The sequence below is a fragment of the Candoia aspera genome, chromosome 1 (genome assembly GCF_035149785.1).
Source record: "Candoia aspera isolate rCanAsp1 chromosome 1, rCanAsp1.hap2, whole genome shotgun sequence".
NCBI classification, from domain to species: domain Eukaryota; kingdom Metazoa; phylum Chordata; class Lepidosauria; order Squamata; family Boidae; genus Candoia; species Candoia aspera.
In genome coordinates this window covers 169,676,778-169,691,827 of record NC_086153.1, presented here as the reverse complement: position 1 = coordinate 169,691,827, position 15,050 = coordinate 169,676,778, and the positions used below count along the sequence as shown (strand labels likewise).

Below are 15,050 nucleotides of genomic sequence, written 5' to 3'. Positions count from 1 at the left end.
GGTAGCATATTGTAAAAATCAACTAAGTAATAGGAAATAATAAAGTAACATCTACCACTAACAAATGCATCCAGTCACAACCTCCATCTTGGCACTGATTATGAATTGCAGAGTGATTTTGAAACATTTGGCCTAATTTTTGGACTTGCACATTTCTTCAACAGAAAGAAATTTTTGTAAAATCTGGACTGAAATTAAGAGCTCTGCAGAACTTGAATGTTTGGCTCTTGTGGGATATTCTGCTTTATCCTAAGCATTAACTGACTCTGGATTTTAATCTTAAATTAGAAAACCTCCTTTAATTTCACAACTTCTATTAGCATATCAGATAATACCACCTCTTCTTTACAAGGCTGTTACACAGATTACAAGATTTGTATGTAAAGGTTTTTAAATACTAGTGGTTAAGGTATCAGGATAAAAACCAGGAGACTGAGAGTTCTAGTCCTGCCTTAGGCATGAAAGCCAGCTGGGGAACCTTGGGCCAGTTGCTCTCTCTCAGCCCAACTCACCTCACAGGGTTGTTGTGGGGAAAAGAGGAGGAGGAAGGAGTATTAGATATGTTCACCACCTTGAGTTATTTATAAAAATAATAAAGGGGGATATAAAATAAATAAATAAATACTAACCACAAGACAGTTGAATCACAAGTTAGTTCCAATTTTTAAGGAAATTTAGAATATTTTACTATGATTTAGGTAAAATTCATTCAACAGTATACAACAAAACTGGCAAGTTTCACATTATACTTTTAGGCACTGACAAAACATAATTAACATAATACTCAACTAATAAAAAGAGCAATACCAATTCCCCACTGCCACCAAATGTTGCTTTGAAGCCTTTCAGAACAGCATGGAAGGAGAAAATCAGGAAGCTAACTTTTACCCTATATTACTTCTCCAAGCCAAAGTACTGCCAGTTCATTTTTCCTTAATGAAAAAGTGTTTATGTACCCAGACTGGGGAAAACTAAAAGAAAGAAAGGTCTGTTCATGGTAAGATTTGAGTATGCATTGGAAACTGATGCCAGTAAAACTTCAGCTAGGATGGCAATAATCAGTACCACGCCTTGCACTAAGCCATAGCTTAGCCAGGGTTTATTAAATAAATTATAATTTCCTGGATTTACCCAACACAAAGTCACAAACCAAGATTATACTATACATATATGTATACTATTAGCTTTGTATGAACCAAGTACATGAGAGTATGACTAGCACACATGCTTGAATACATTGTCAGCCCATACGTACTTCCTAATTGGTGGGATACAGACAGAAGTATGCTGGTAAGTTGTGTGTCTGTAAAACTAAGAGAAATGGAAGGATGTAATAGAACAGAATGAAGACAGCCTGACCTTGTGTAATGGAATTGATGAACACATGCAGGGAAGTGAATGAAAGGTCTAAAATCTACGCCAGAATATAACTAGTGCCATCTAGGTGTTCTGGATGCTGATGAAAGTAGGAAACTACAGATCATGCCCTCTGCATATCTCGAAGGGAGATTTTGTAAGCTCCCTGTTGAATGACCTCTCTGTCCTTGTGGTGTTAGTCAAGTGGAGGACATTATCCATTATGTCCTTCACTGCCCCATTTACAATGAGATCAGAGCCAAATTATTGATGGTCGGTGAACCCTTTTCAAGGGCTCCGACCTTGAAAAACTGAACTATCAGCAACCAAGCTGCTACCTTTGCTCTGCTGTCATTTAAACGTAGAAAGAAATACTTAAGTTGTTAGTTGTAGCTTTGGTTTTATTTTGCTGTAACCGTTTACATCTAATACTCTTTTTATTACTTTATTTTACAATCTTACTATTTTACTGTTATTTTATTGTATTTTATGCCATGCTATATGTTTTGACCTGTGGTTACAACAATAAACTCACTATAGGTTGTGGTTTAGTTGCATATTAAGTTCCAGTCAACGGTGATACTGGAAGAATTAGGGAGATGTTCTGAATGAATGCAATTGAAGATAAAAAAAACCCTAGTCTGTCAGGTGACAAGAATGGATAGGTGGGAATGAGATGAGAGAGTACAGAAAAACTGATTGGGCCATTTGGCCACCCAAGAATGAATGAGAATGGTGACTGTTGAGCAACTGCTTAGAAAAGAGTGCTTTTTTCAGATGCGTGGTTTAAGCGTAAGTCTATTGACATGCACACAAAGAAAAGGAATGATTGGTTGATTGTTTATGATGAAAGACTGAGAGAATTACTGAGAATAACAAGGGTGAGTGAGAAGAAATTCTGAATGCAGGATAGGCCAGTATTTGGTAGTGTTAAGAGTGAATTTTGAGAAAAAGGGAATATGGAAGAAAAGAAATGAAAGAAACTCGAGTAAAAGCAGAGTGCCTCCAGGAAGAGAAAGAACAAGCCCTGTATGAAAAAGTGTGAGAAGACAGATAACTCGCAACCAATGAATGGAAAGTTGGATGCAGAAAAGACAATATGAAAGCTTCTTGGAACACAGTGAAAGAATTACATTACAGAGTATTGAAGTAGTAGGTACAATTACAGTCATGGGAAGTATGAAAAAGAACACATGAAACTAGTAAGCGAAAGAGGCTGTGGATGAGAAAAATGCATTTGAGAGAATAATTGATGCAAAAACTGAGGATAAGAGGAAGATTCATATGGTGACTATAGACAGAAAAAAGAGGGTTGAAAAGACTAGTCAGAGCAAGGAATAGTTAAGCTTAAAAGAGTCAGAGGAAATGCAGTAATTTTAATGGAAATAAAAACATTTTAGGAGTGAGTAAAAAGAGCTCAGCAAGGAGCCCCCAACAGAGTGAACTGAATTAAAAATAAAAGTGATATGATTTGGAATGAGACTAAGTGAGGGAATGCTTAGAAGACATATTTTAGATATTTGTGGGGGAAGTATAAAGATATGTCAAGGAGCAAAACTGAAGTGAATTCTATGTTAGTGTCGACGATAAAACTGTTGAAAAGAGTAATAAATGATGAGGGAATCTTTGAAAATGATGAGGCTGCAGGCGCTAATGGTGGAACTGGAGACCATGTTAAAATAGGAGTGCAGTTTATTCATTGACTGGTGGTGCACCTTATTTAAATGTGTGTGATGACTGTATCTGTGCCTGAGTATTAGAAGAATGCCATTACTGTTCTCCTCTGCTAACAACAGAAAGGGAGCAAAATTGAATGCAAAAGCTACAGGGGATTGGCTTGTTAAACGTGCCTGGGAAGGTATCTGGCAGGATTCTGATTGAAAGGACATGAGATGTGATAACAAGCAACGCTAGGGAAGTGCAGATCTGATTTTTGCTTCTCAGAATATCACTGAGAAATGTATGACTGTGCAAAAGAAAATGTATTTGTTGATTCAGAGAAAGCATGATAGATTTGAATTACAGAACATTCTGGGTGAATATGAAGTTGAAGGTTGATTGCTAAATGTAATAAAAGCAATATATGAGGGAAGCAAAGCAAGCATCAATAGTCCAACACGGATTCAAAATTGATCAGGAAGTAAGACAAGGAGGTGTGATGTCCCCTTGTTTGTTTAATATATTTATGGATAAACATACAAGTAATGCAGTTGATGCTATGCTCTTGTTGGCTGAGAACCTGAATGATTTGCAGCAAATTTTAGACAGATGCAATAAAGAGGATGGTCTGAAAATTAATGTATCAAAGGTCAAGGTGGTTGTGTCTGATAAGAAACAACTGCAAGTTACTAAACATGGAAAAATGGATGGAGAAATTTGCAAATGCTGCTAAAAGCTGCAGGTAGTATGTGGTAGTGTATTTGTCGAAAGAAGTGGAAATGGTTGCATATGAGTGTGCATCTGTTCACTTTGTTAAATGGAAGTAAGCGTTGTGTGTGTCAGCACAGACATAAAAGTTCAGTGCAATAGGAATCAGTTACTTAAGAAGTGTGTATAAATCTATGTAAATATGGTCAAGAAGGAATGAATTCAAGAATGCTGAATGAATGTGGACTAAATACAAAAGTGAATGACCAAAACAAACAAGTTCCATTGAACTGGTTGGGCCACATAGAGAGAATGAAAGAGGCTCAAACTGCAAAACAAATATTTGAAGGAAAGTGAATATGTCAAAAGAGAAGGGAACTGAGAAAAAAAGTTTCTCAAAAACAAAAGCATGAGAATTTTAAAGAACAAAGGGCAATGGATGGATGGTTATATGGACCCAGCGGAAGCATTAATTTCTCTGACCATTTCTTATTTATTTTCTGCACTTTGTGTAATGTTGCTTATTTCAAAAGGTGTGGTTACATGTGTCTGATTAGCACAACTACAAACCTAGCCACTGATGCTATCATGGGATCTTTATGTTTGACTCAATGACCTCTGAATTTTTCTCTATCCCTACTTAAAATGGTGATTTAAAAAGGTGTATCATAATCTACTCAGAAAACATTCCATGAGTCATGTGAACACAAGTCATGTGACATCTCTCATTCATAGATTTGGATTCTTACCTGTGTACGTATTCAAAGGCTGGCAGTGCCATTCTCCGATGCCCCGGCCATAACAGTAGCACTGATATCTCACTCCATGAGCATGCTTCTCCCATGACTCCCCAATCTGGTAAAAGGTCTGGCTTTCTGAATCTTGACACTGGTCTAAAAACAGAACACCAAGCAGTTATTTCAGGCCTACAAGGGTGGGTTACTGCTGGCTTAGAGACTAAGTAGGTCTTTTGACAGACACTGAAAGAATTTGATCCCAAGTTACTTTTGAACTGATTTTAAGAAAAGATTCTGTGAGTTATCCTATCCTCTGACTTGAATAGAACACACTGAGGCAATCAATCTTTCCTCATCAAAAAAACCCCCCTCCAGATTAACATATCAGACTAAACCTTAATGTGATTTATTTGCTCCTGGTTTAGTATGTTCTGTACAAGGGAAAAAAGGAGGAGAAAAGAAAAGGAATATATCCCAATTCCTAGGGAAATATTGTATTATAGGAGCCAGTATGTATTTTGAATATAAACCTTTACCAAGGGCACTGCAAAACACAACTCAGGTAAAATAGCTCATAAAACCTTATGATACAAATTATTCTAGTTTAGACAAAATACTGTAACATTTGAAATACAACAAAAGCGCAACTTAAGAATGTAGTGGCTTATAATGCTTCCATTATTTGCAATGCTAAAACAAAATCTTAATACCCTGGAAGTGGTACAGCAGTCTTGTGCACTAAATGAAGAAATCCTCTTCAGAAGAGAAAAACAGAATAATAAAGTCCTTATTTAAACTCAACTTCCTGCTCTATATACTTTTGTATATATAAACTTCCCTATAATTTAGCTGACTGATTCCTCATAAATATCTCAGCATTGCTGCCACTGATGAAGATTAAAAGCCAAAAGGGGAAATATGTTGAAAAACATCTCCCTGACATTATACTATGTTGTGCAAGCACAACAGTAGGGCTACCAGATCTGGGCTGCAAAATTGCAGAAGACAGAGTTTGTCTCATCAGGATCTCTCTGCTGCTAGCCAGAGCCATCCTGATTTCTGCAGCCCAGACCTGGTTTCCCTAGACAACTGTTGCTATTGTAAATCATAGTTTCCATTTTAGTGCAATGGGTAAAGCAAACTATCGTGGCTCATTCCATAAACCATGGTTAAACAAACCACAAATTAGTACATTGTACGTGAACCAGATAATCTGATCAACAGCAGATGGAAGGACCCTCAGCAAATAACTCAGAAATTTTAAATTGTGGAGTCCTTGGTGCTCTCTGAGCCTTGTTGTTTTCTTGCAGGCATTTCATTGCCAGACTAGGCAACATCTTCAGTGCAAAAAGGGAATGGGACTTGCTCTCTGTTTATATACCGTGGTTTGTCCTGCTTGTGTTGGTGGTGGTGTTCTCTCCTTGGGAGTTCCTTGATTGGGCTGTTGTTTGCTGCTTGGTTGATTGCCTGAGTTAATAGTTCCTTGATTAGGGTGTATTGTGCTGTTTGATGGTTCATCTGGTGTTAATCCTAGCATTGATTTTTGCATATCTGGGTGTTGATTGCTGGCAAGGGAGTGTACTGGTCTTTTGGCTTTTCTATCTGGCGTGGGCGGGTCCATGAAGTCATGAAGAGTTGGAAGCGACTAAACGAATAAACAACAACATTGTCTCTTTTGAATGGTATGTAAATGTTGTTTACCTCTATGTGTCTGTTGATGGCTGCTTTGTCTGAGTGCCAGGCTTCCAGGAATTCTCTGGTGTTTTTGGATTTGGCTTGGTTTAAGATGCTCACAGTTTCCCAGTTGAAAGTATGGTTGAGTCTGTCCATGTGTTGTGAAATTAAGGAGTTCTCATTGTGACTTCTGACTGCTAGTTGGTGTTCATGGATGCGCTCTGCTAGTCTTCTGCCTGTCCTACATAATGGCTGCTCCAGTCCTTGCACTGTACATTGTAGATGACTCCTGTATTTTCTTCATGGGCTACTGGGTCTTTTGGGTTACTTAAGTTGTTTTGAAGGTTTTAAAATTGTCCTGCTCTGGAAAGTCAGTATGCTATAGCATATGGGGAAAAGGCAGCGGTGCTTAGTGTTTATTTCCAACAGCACAGCCACTGGCCGAGCAAGTTGCTTCCAGAGCTTGCCGGCTGGTGGGAGAGAAGGAAGGCGCTACATTCCAGAGACTCTTATCAGTTCAGCAAGCAGCTGAACAGCTCCTAGGGGGTGGGAGAAGAGGGAAGACAGGCTGTAAAAAGCCTGGATTTATGGACCTTCTGGACATTTCTTCCTGTAATTAAGAGAAAACAGGTTTGTTTTGCTTCTCTAACATGGAGGCAGTAAGCTATGCCAATGAATGGATGGACTCAAGTGTTGCAGAAGCAGTGGTTAAAATAACACCTCCTAGGAAGAGACCAGGCATCATCCTCATTCCTGCCCCATGGAGTAGATAATACCCTCTACTTCTCCCTGCTGCCTCCATGCTATTGCAGCCTTTGATGAGAAAAAGAAAAGTTTCCGTCCTTTTTTTTATAAGAATTTTATTAGATTTAAAGCAAAGAAAAAAAAGTACATAAAAGCAAAAAAACTACAAAAAGAAAATAAAAAAACTAAAAAGTGTGAAAACACAAGAAAAAAAGAATTTTAGAGATTACATAAAGAAATGACTTCTGACTTTTAACAAGAATATACAGCAATTTCCATAATCAATCCCTTACTCTGTATCAAACCTAAATCACATTATTTCTATAAATCATTCTATTAGCACATTATAAAAGTCTCTGAATACAATTGCTCCTTCCCCTTATATTAAAAGAAAAAGAAATATATAAACCTCTTAATCAACTTCCCCCCAAAATAAGATTTATTTAATTATTTCCTTCCTACCACTATTTCTATACATTTCTATCCACTATAATAAAAATCAAACTAAAAGACATATAAATTGTCCACTCTTAAAATTAATAATACTGCAATTATAACAGTCTTAATTCTATTAAACCTAAAACCAGCATTTATATTTATACCTTATTAATCTTAATCCAAATCATTAAAAAAGTATGAAGTCAAACAAGCCTTAAAAGCAATCCAGATAAATATTCTCAAATCCTTACCCCACTTCAAAATAGACCAAGACATTCACATATCTCCACAATAAACATTGACCCATTTGAAAAGTTTCCTGCATCTAAGAAGCAAACCTAGTGAAATCAGACTCTTTTTAAACCTCAGAGAAAAAATCCAAAAAGATAAACAGCCTCAAGGAGAACATTCAGACAGGCGTAATCCCAATCTGCAGCCTAAAATGATATAATCCCAGAAAATCTGTGGGAAACCACAGCAAGTGCCCCCAACTGAAGTGGTATTCAAAGCTTACCTCACTTAGCCTTGTTCACATCATCTCTTTCACCCTCTCCTAAGGCAAATCCTCCTCCTTTACCCCATACCCTTATTTTACCAGGCATGAAAAGACAATGCTAAAAATCAGTGTGATAAATACAACCAACAGCTAAGGAAAAAAAAAAAGATTTTGCTGAGACCAGGCAAGGAATGGCTAAAAAGTGCTCAGGGCCATAAATGGGGGGCTTTTTAGAAGCAGCATTTTCCTGGAATCAGAGGTACTTAGATAAATACCCCTGCGTTTCTTTTGGAAATGTGAATGTGCCAAAGAGTATAACTGAAAAGATGCAGAATACATTTGACACCAGGGAAGAAGGATATCCAATTCAATAATGTGATTTCCAAACTGAGACATGACACCGTCTAACTAGGATGACATGAAGGCTGGGATAACAACAGCCTAGGGAAAAAAGCAATGATCTGGCTGTCTTCTGCAGCCCACAAATGAGTGGAAAGCACAGGAAAGTGAATAGAAGCAAGAGGCTGATGGTGTGGGAAGAATATAGACACTCATAAGTCACAGAGGTTCCTTTGAGGCATGATTCTACAAAGGCAATATTTGATTACAAACTCTTACTGACAGTTTTGCAGCAGGCCTAAAATTACTGGCATAGTCATGGTGGCAACCCCTTATATTGCCCTAAGCATGAAAGGACTGAACTTACCAACCGGATCACATTTCCATCTCCCCCGACCTTGGCCAAAGCATGTACAGTTCAGCATGTGTCCTTCTTCGTGACGTTTGTGAAAAGTCTGATTAACATCATATGTGATCCCATCAACTATACACTGATCTATTTCAAGAGAGAAGTGTATTTGTATCACTACACTTTGCATGGCTGCATATTGTTCTCCACTCAATTTAACAATACTCTCAAATTGTTCACGTTTTTCCAATATTCAAAAAGCTTCCAGCAAAAAAAGCAAGAATGTCATATAAAGTTTTTTAAAAGTCAATTATGCGCAGTTTCTATAAGCTTTATATTCTTTATAATCTTTGAACAGATCTTGAGTCACTAATATGTTATTTCTTCCTCAAAGTTGCAGTGACTATTCACTCCAACCCACACCCACATAAATGCTACCTTGCTATCACTTCGTAGTAAGCTGGCTACAACTGCTTATACCATAAAGTCACCTGATTTGCTCATCAGGCTAAACTATTATTTGTTTAATAATGGTTTAGTGAATAAACCACAATTACATGGGTGTTAAGCCATAAATCATAGTTTACAAACACATAGTTTACAAATAACAATGGTTTCATTCGCGTACCTTGTTATGTCCTTTGACTGGTTTTGGCTTTGTGCAGTCTTCCCTTTGGACAATGACACAGAGAATCAAATCTGAGATTCACATGCAGTAAATGCAGGTTTGGGGTGAGGTATTGTCGGGAGTCAGGACAGGTATCATCAATATGCTCACGATACCCAGCTTTATATCTCCACCACCGGCCACCTGAGAATGCCATGGATGTCCTGACCCAGTGCCTGGAGGCTGTAAGGGTCTGGATGGGGTGCAACCATCCTGACCCTTCAGCTCAACCCAAGCAAGACTGAGTGGCTTTGGGTTTGTGGGCCTTCCGGTGACAAGGTTTTTCCATCATTGGTCTTGGATGGGGTTGCACTGCCCCAGACAGACCCGGTGTGCAATCTGGGGGTCCTCATAGACTCACGGCTCCTGCTCAAGGAGCAGGTGGCAGCCATGGCTAGGAGGGCCTTTGCACACCTTCAGGTTGTACGCCAGTTGCACCCATTTCTGGATCGGGAGGCTCTACTCAGTCACTCATGCCCTCGTGATCTCCCGTCTGGATTACTGCAACACGCTCTACATGGGGCTGCCTTTGAAGAGCATTTGGAAGCTTCAGCTGGTGCAGAATTGCAGCTGCACAGGTACTAAGTGGAGTCAGATATTCGACACACGTAACACCGCTGCTATGGGAGCTGCATTGGTTGCCGGTGTGCTTCTGGGTGCAATTCAAGGTGCTGGTTGTCACCTTTAAAGCCCTTCATGGCTTGGGACTGGGTTACCTGAGGGACCGCCTTCTCCCAGTTGTTTCTACCCGTCCAATTCGATCTGGTAGATTGGGCATGCTACGGATCCCGTCAGCCAAAGAATGTCAGTTGGCGGGGACTAGAAGGCATGCCTTTTCAGCCATAGCGCCTGCCCTCTAGAATATTCTCCCCTCAAAGAGCAGGATGTCCCCAACCCTGTTGGCCTTCCATAAGGCCATGAAGACCTGGTTATGTGCCCGGGCCTGGGGCCCCGAGTCTGGTAATGGTCCCGGTTCTTGGTTGTATTGACATCTTACATTGTTTACTTGGCAGCCATGTATATTTATTTATTTTAATTGTAATTGTTTTAATTGTAATTGTTTTATGGTTTTATGGTTTTTATTGTTGTAAGCCACCCAGAGTCACGTGTTGAGATGGGTGGCTACAGAAATTGAATAAATAAATAAATAAGAGATTTGTGCATGAGATGTTGTCACAGAGGCTTTGCTTATGATTCTCTGAGGTTTCAAGAAACTGACTTTTTTGCATGTACTATAGTATATTCCTCCTATTTTTCCTGCTGTAGTAGGTCTTAGAAAATGAAGTTCTGTAAATGGTTACACATTGTTGGCTGTATATGAGATGAGTTTAACAGCAACATGAAACTGATCCTATACCATACCCTTCTTTCCCAAGTGTACTCTACAAATTAATTCAGGAGAGGGTTACCTGTGGCCCTTCAGAGACAGCTTTTAGCATCCCTCTCTATTGACCATGCTACTTGAGCTACTGTGAGTTACCATTGCATCTGGAGAACCAAGGACTTCCCAACTCCAACGTACTCCCTACTGCACAAACTCTAACTGGCTATATCAAATGATGCATAACGACAAATCAAACCAAAAATACCTCTGAGCTGGGAATATGCAATGCAGGTCCATTCTCCACGTCCATCTCCCACACAAGTGCATCTCATCATATGGCCCATATCATGCTGTTTGTCCCACTGGTCTCCAACACGATACATAACACCTTCATTGGTTGTGCAAATTTCCTCATGAGCTAGTCAACGTATAAAAATGAATTAGGCTTATTTTGGTTATTTCATGCTGCTTGTTCATGAAAATAACAAGGCAGACTCTTAGGAATTTTCTTTCTTCCATGTGGATGTTATACCAGTGCTAATAGTATCCATTTTCTTCCAAGTACTTCAAATATGAATCTCCATTCATTTGGGAAAGAAAATTTAATTCATAAGCGGTTATTTGAACCCTGTATTCTGAATGTGCATTAAAGGAAGAATACACTCCCACCAATTTTATTCCCACAATAAAACTGTAGACAAATCAGTTTTACTGAGGTTAACCTTATATGCAGCACCTATCTTTATACATAAGTTGAATGAATGTTTATATTACATTATATTTCATAATTCCCCCAAGAATTAAGGAACAACACTGGGCCCTAACAAAACATATATGCAATATACCTGCCATGGGACAAAATCCAAACTTCTGATCAACATCATAGTTTGGGGTAGTTCCACACCACTTCATGTTATCTCTTCGTCCTTCAGAAGTACAATCGGTATAATTCCGGTTATTGTAGAGGAAAGGAAAATGACACAGGGCACCATTGGAATTGCCACCACGTGTTTGAACCAACACTGCAAGAAAACAATTGTTCTTCAGATAAACGCTGTAATGAAAGCTTAGCTACCTGCCAATTACTTTACTATCTGTTGTCCAGCATACCACATTCATGAAAATTGTTTCTGAAAAACTTACTACAATCATTTTCTTCCATTAGAAAATTATTTTTCTTTCTTTTTTTTTTGGCAAATGGGAAATTACCATTTAAAGAAAATGTAATAAATATTATGAAGAAATTGAGGAATGGGAAAGAGAAGGAAACAAAGAAAAAGAATGATGATTTTTATGTGAACCACTGAGAAGATGAAGTGTGAGAAAGAGCTTTTTTTTTTTAACTTATCAGCCATCGAATAAAAATTGGTCATATTTCCAGGTTTTTTTTAATTTATTTTTTTATTTTTATCCCGCCTTTGTTATTATTATTTTTTTTATAAATAAGGCGGCAAACATGAAATACTCCTTCCTCCTCCTCTTTTCCCCACAACGAAAACCCTGTGAGGTGAGTTGGGCTGAGAGAGGGTGACTGGCTCAAGGTCACCCAGCCGGCTTTCCTGCCTAAGGCGGGACTAGAACTCCTGGTTTCTAGCCCGTTGCCTTAACCACTAGACCAAACTGGCTCTATATAAGTGACTATAAGTGTAAGAGCTGGGAACGTATTTGTAAAGTAAGATGTCGGATTTCTAGAGCTTCAAACAACTGAACAGACACATTATAGAGCTCCTAGGTCAGGTCAGTGTACAACTTTCATCAGCTCAAGAGCTGCACCAGGCTTTGCATGTCAAAGACTGCACTTCCCAAGTGGCTGTAACCAGGCCCATCTGGGGAGGGCGGCTTCAAGAATATTAAGGGATGAAATCGGTATCTTAAGTACTTGCAAGCACCCATTTTACTTCTGCACATCCCTTCTCCCCACAGAGAAAAGGGCTGAATGCTTTGCTCCATCCACTTTGGCTCTCTCACACCCCTGTCTTGGTCCCAAAACGCATGAAAGCATCTGCAGGTCTACAGCTAGTCTATACAGTAGTTCCCTGCCAAAAATTCAAGGTAATTTTGTTCTACCAGGTCTCATTCAATCTCAGGAAAAACTGTTTACTTCAGAACTTCATTGAAAGAAGACAATTGGGGGAAAATTCTCATGGGTGAAAAAGGGAAATCCACAATCAGGAAAGTGTGGGCAGCTAAGGAGCTTCGGAATGATGGTGCCATGGTGACGGTGCTGGCATAGAACGCAGGAGACGGTGAGTTCTAGGCCTCCCTTAGGCAGGAAGGCCGACTGGGTCATTTTGGGCTAGCCCCTCTCTCTCAGCCTAACCCACCTTGCAGCGTTGTTATTGTGGGGGGAAAAATAGGAGGCAGGAGTATTAGGTATGTTCATCACTTGAGTTTACCAAAAATATATAAAAGGTGGGATAAAAATCTAGTAACAATAATAGTAAAGGACAACCACCTTCAATAAACTCAAAAATCACAAGCACTCTGAAAATATGGTAGAAAAATAGAAAGCTCTGGCACAGGAAAGAACATTTTTGAGAAACTGCAAGGCAGATTTTAATACAGCATTTTCAAGTTATGCACATAGTCCTCTGCAAGAACTGTCACGTACATGACAGCAGCAGAATTATGTTGTTCCCACCTCCTAAGATCAAAAATTAAAGTAAGGCATATTGCTAAAGCTTCTCTGCTATGATGAAACAAGAAAATATACTCTTATCATTTAGAACCCGCCCAAAGCTTGAGGAGATGTGAATTTCACAAGCATGCCTGAACTAATCCAATTTAACCCTTTGTATGTTTTTTTTGTATAATGGATAATCATTAAAAAAAACTTTGAACAATATTTGGGTAGGCAATTTCTCTTTTAATAAAATAACACTGAATTATTAAACTACGCAAAAGAATCCCAGTTTTAAGGCAAATGCCCCTCCAGGTCTCGTGGGGTAAAAAGCCCCAGTAGCCCCGTGCTAGTTCTGACTGCTGCTATATATGGCCACCTGGCTGAGAATTCCAGCTTGGCTAGGGAGTGACATCAGAGCACTGCACTCATTAGACTCAGGAGACCTCTTCCCCTCCTGCCAAATATAGTCATTGGGCTTCTGTCTTAAAAAAGAAAAAGAAATGCCAGCCAAACACAGGCAGAAAATCAAAGATACTAGCTTTCCTTCTACTTAATCCCCCTCCTCCTCACAAATGTAAGAGGAGACCCAAAGTGAGCAGAATGGCACAAACACCCAATTTTTATCTGTGAACATTTCTGCACACTGTATGCATTTCATTGGACTAGTTAGTGAGATGACATCAAAACACACAACTGTTGGCAAACACCCTAACACTGATTAGCCCCAATAATTCCTAGTGGACAAGATTCCTTGGCTAAGAAATAATTGTAAAATTGACTCTGATCCATAATTGCCCAGTTTCACTTCAGCATGGAACAAGAAACAAAGGTGACTGCAGACTTTCTGAAAGGCTAAAAATAAGGAGCAATCGCTCACAATAAAACAGACAACTCCTCTTAGACTGAGGGCTGCACTGAGTTTTTATGATGTGCTGAAAGCTACACTCCAACAGTGAGCATGCTCAGGATAAAAGTGGTGGGAGCAAAAGAGAAAATGGGGGGTATTGAAGTTTAACAAGGTAAAGAAGAGCTAAAATAAATATTCTGCCTCTGGCAATAGTCAACTAGATTCTTCCAAGAGATCCAGGGAAAGCTAGCAATCTGGTATACAATATTATACTGCTATTCACAGACAAGAAATCTGTAGACAAATACTACCCACTGCTATCTAATTAAGCCGTGGCAGAGTCAAATATGAACCTAGCGTTTTTTTATGCTAAAAACATTTTGTGTATTGCACTGAATTGCCTTTCTGACAGACTTATTATAATTTGATTTCTGTATTCTTCTCTTTCCCAGTTTTCAAGACTTTCCTTGTATCCTTTATTCAGTGCAGATCCATTTCTCCTATTCCCAGCCTAGCCTGTTTAAAAAACTATGTGTTAACTGGACTCAGTGGAATAATGCTGAATTATAATTAAGATGTCTCCTACTGCCATTGATCACACTTTCCCAATGCATGCTAAAATCTGCCTCCTGCTTCTCCCCAAGAAATTTTTCCTCTGTAAAGTTTACCATTTTTTTCGGTACAAAAGGAGTAGCTCTTATCCTGGTCAAAGTTGGAGGTCGTACTGCACCAGAGATTCCCATCATTACGTCCTTCAGAAGTGCATGAGTAGAAAGTCCTTCCATTATAGGTGAACGGGAAGACACAGGGTTCTCCATTGGAATTGCCACCATAAGTTTGGGTCACAGCTTTAAAACAGAGAACAACATTATAATCCTATTATCTGCTTACAAGCATAAGGCAATGTAACTTTCTGTACTATAAATTGGTGTTATCTGAGTTCAGAGCAATATTTAGTAACAATATTTAACATTTATATAACAAAACGTATTATAGTGAAACCTCAATTTTACAAACCAGTGGGATTATGATCATTGTTCCTGACTGTCTGTTAAATTGTGGAGTATGTCATCTCAGCAACTGACATTG

The 15,050-nt window shown here is 38.9% G+C and overlaps 1 protein-coding gene across 5 annotated transcripts in view; it reads right to left on the bottom strand.

Moving 5' to 3' along the window:
- Window positions 1-15,050, bottom strand: part of FN1 (fibronectin 1) — an 87,332-nt gene that overhangs the window by 56,811 nt on the left and 15,471 nt on the right. For all 5 annotated transcript variants that reach the window (XM_063317903.1, XM_063317905.1, XM_063317906.1 and 2 more), the window contains exons 9-13: window positions 14,630-14,809; window positions 11,337-11,513; window positions 10,757-10,909; window positions 8,519-8,647; window positions 4,473-4,616 (exon numbers count right to left, since the gene is read on the bottom strand). In XM_063317903.1, the coding sequence (XP_063173973.1) occupies window positions 4,473-4,616; window positions 8,519-8,647; window positions 10,757-10,909; window positions 11,337-11,513; window positions 14,630-14,809 (783 nt within the window). The remainder of the gene's footprint in view (window positions 1-4,472; window positions 4,617-8,518; window positions 8,648-10,756; window positions 10,910-11,336; window positions 11,514-14,629; window positions 14,810-15,050) is intronic.